The sequence below is a fragment of the Sinocyclocheilus anshuiensis genome, unplaced genomic scaffold (genome assembly GCF_001515605.1).
Source record: "Sinocyclocheilus anshuiensis isolate Anshui unplaced genomic scaffold, SAMN03320099.WGS_v1.1 scaffold1696, whole genome shotgun sequence".
Lineage (NCBI taxonomy): Eukaryota > Metazoa > Chordata > Actinopteri > Cypriniformes > Cyprinidae > Sinocyclocheilus > Sinocyclocheilus anshuiensis.
In genome coordinates, this window is record NW_015555835.1 from 575,973 (window position 1) to 579,086 (window position 3,114).

Sequence of the window (3,114 nt, forward strand, 5' to 3'; positions counted from 1 at the left end):
TTTAAACAATTTTTTAAACATTTCATATAGGTGATAAACAGTAATGAGCCAGTCTAAGGACCAGATTTTGTTCCTCGTGTTCTCTTTTTAGTGGCTTCATTTTGATGAATATTCCAAATACAGTATGTATCACCACATGGAGTTCTTAAGATAAACGTTAAAGTAGCTCCTAATAAAGTTAATGGCAAGTAGTTTTTTATCAAACACTTAAATCTTTTGTTTGCAAATGACATTGGTATTGACAACTTGCAAACAAAAGAAGCTCTCTCTCTCTCGTGTTGCTTACTCTTTTTCGTCAGATAACATTCCTCAGGCTTTTGTTTCACATACTGAAGCCACCAACAACAATCTGATCTCTCTGGCACGGATGTTTACAGCACTCCGCTCCTGTGCTTTGGCCAGTGCACTTTTCTTCTGCTTCCTGTCTGTCAGGGTGGAAGGAACAACAACCCTTCACAGCGATCCTGATTACAATGCATGAGGGCACACAGTACATGGTATGGATAAGAGCGGCAGTCTAATGGAGCGCCACAGAGTAAAATCCGAGGGGGCTTTGAAACCTGGCAGGGGAGAAGAAGAGAGCTTTTTGTCTGCGCCGACCCAGTTGAGTGATACTTGCTCCCTGATGCAAAAAACACACGACAGCGAAAGCAAGGCGGTTTAAAGCCGTCATTGTCTGTGTCGGCAGGGACCGATATTGTATTTCAATAGAGCTGTGAGTCCAAGCCACACAGAGCTCAGAAAGGAGAAAGAGCCTTTCTCGATCCGCGTGGCTGATAGTGCCCGACAACTGCGCCCATTTGCACTCTTTCTGTCTTTCTTTCTTCTTTTGGCCCTTCTCACTCCCTCTTTCGGACTCCCTTTTCGCTCACAAAAGTCCAGACAGAGGTTCCAAAACGTACCCCAACTTTCCTGAGGCCCAATGGTGTTTTTCTTGGGATATGTGAGGGCTGAAAACTTGAAGGACAATCTTTTTCCAAGTACATATTTTCTTTCCATATTCACTAGTTACTAATGAGACTAGAAAAAAGTACAACTTGGGTAGAAAAGGTTCATATTAGTATCTTATCTCATTATTTTCTTAAACCAGTGTTTTTGTGCATGTGCTCAAAAGCTGTAATTACAGAAATGTTAATGCAAACACAAGATTGTACCATCTCATTGCAAACATCTAGAATCAGCACTGCTCTCAGCCAAATAGTCCATCCAGCAATTACATCAATTCATACGCAAACCCTGTGGGCGCACCCCACGCTGTTTCTACAAAACCCCCACCAACTAACAAGAGAATTAAAACTTTACAACCCAGCCAAATCATCTCACCTCAGCCAAGTTCAAAATCAAAGTATGTTTAAACCCACTTCATCATTGCAAGTTAAACCTGCAAGAAACAGCTCTGCCAAGAAGCCATACAACTCTTTGTTTCCCGGTTTTAGTGGTTTGATGTTTCACAACAGTGAAATTGCTATTTGAACAACCTAAAATAGTGCACACATGGGGTCCTCAGCACCCATTTTGTCTGACAACATTTCTGCTGGTCTGTGTTTAATGTTGCTTGGAAATACTGAAGGAAATAATGGCTAAAGTACAGTACTTTTAAAATATAGCTTGTGAAGCAACAAACTAAAGACTATTTAAAATGGTTCAGTTTTAGTCAAGCCACCCATTAAATCAATCGATAAATAAATATTTAGCCACACTACAACCTAGAACTTTCAAAATTGTTTCCAAGCAAATACAAACTATACTGTAACTACATTGAATCTGTTTAAGGGAACCAAATCTTGTATAACTAAAGATGACAGTCTAAAAATAGAGTACATTTTAAAGCTGTGAAATCACTGAAATATACATTTTGAATTTAGCAAATTTAGGTCAAAAATTTAAAAAAAAAGGTTAAAAAAAAATCACTGTTTCCACAAAATATTAAGCAGCACAACCGTTTTCAACATTGATTATAATTAAATTGTTTCTTGTGCACTAAATCAGCATATCAGAATGATTTAAGAAGGATCATGTGACATGAAGACTGGAGTAATGCCTGCTTTGCCGTCACAGGAACAACTGTATTACTGTTTTACTGTATTATTCATAAATAAATGAATACTGAAACTTATCTTTAGAATTGTGTTTTGGAGTTTCTCTGATTCACATTTTTGTTTACTTTGCAAAACTGCAGCATTAAAGCATGAGAACATCTGAGGTCATGCTACTATTCTTGATTATTCATCAACTTCATGTTCTAATGCTTAATTATGACGCAACTTGACATGACTGAGAGACCAGCTATTGGATGCATTTAATTAAGGCTTTGCAGTGCACATAAGGAGCCTTTGCTGTATTTGAGGTGCTGGTAAACGTCTAGTAGTGAAGGAATCTCACCTCTGCTGGTTTCTCTCTGTCTCCTTGTGCATTGCCTCTTCGTAAGTTGATGATGTGCACCTCCTGAGGGAGGCTGGTGGTTCCTCGGCTAGCGCAGCCTGATAGGGCAGTAAAACTCTTTAACATGGCCTGAACTGGGTGACCCACCCCAACTGGCAAAAGTTCACAAGGGCTCCGAGACAATGGACCTGCAAATAATACAAAAACATGAATAAACACACACTCTGCCTCATTAATCTGCATAAAGATTTTTTACAAAGAACTCTGTTAAGTCATTTCAAATCCATGCCACAAGTATGTAAGAGCTCAAAGCATCCTATATGACTTTGTGCAAGCCAATTATGATAAAAAACCTTTAGCAACAACTCAAACAACTCAAACAACATTGCAATATAATCACTTTGCAAATTTCATAACCTGCCCCAGCATAACAGTGTGCTGTTGAGAACAAGCACAGTTCAGAACATGACAGATTCATTAAATATGGTTACTAATATAAAACATAAACCCAACACATTTACTGAATTTGACATCATGAGAGTATCATTCTGCTACTGAAAAAAAAATCTAATACAAAATAATTCATACACTTTATATGGTGGAATTGAGTTATAGTTCAATTTCACTGCATTAAAGTAATAAATTATATATATATATATATATATATATATATATAGGGATGGGTATCGTTAAGGTTTTAATGGTATTACTACTCTTATAGATACTGCTTAT

At 37.6% G+C, this 3,114-nt stretch overlaps 1 protein-coding gene across 1 annotated transcript in view; it reads right to left on the reverse strand.

The window, feature by feature from the left end:
- The window catches only part of LOC107675425 (transforming growth factor beta receptor type 3-like), a 161,517-nt gene that overhangs the window by 111,824 nt on the left and 46,579 nt on the right, over window positions 1-3,114 (reverse strand). The window contains exon 3 of the mRNA XM_016469757.1: window positions 2,383-2,570. Coding sequence (XP_016325243.1) covers window positions 2,383-2,570 — 188 coding nt within the window. The remainder of the gene's footprint in view (window positions 1-2,382; window positions 2,571-3,114) is intronic.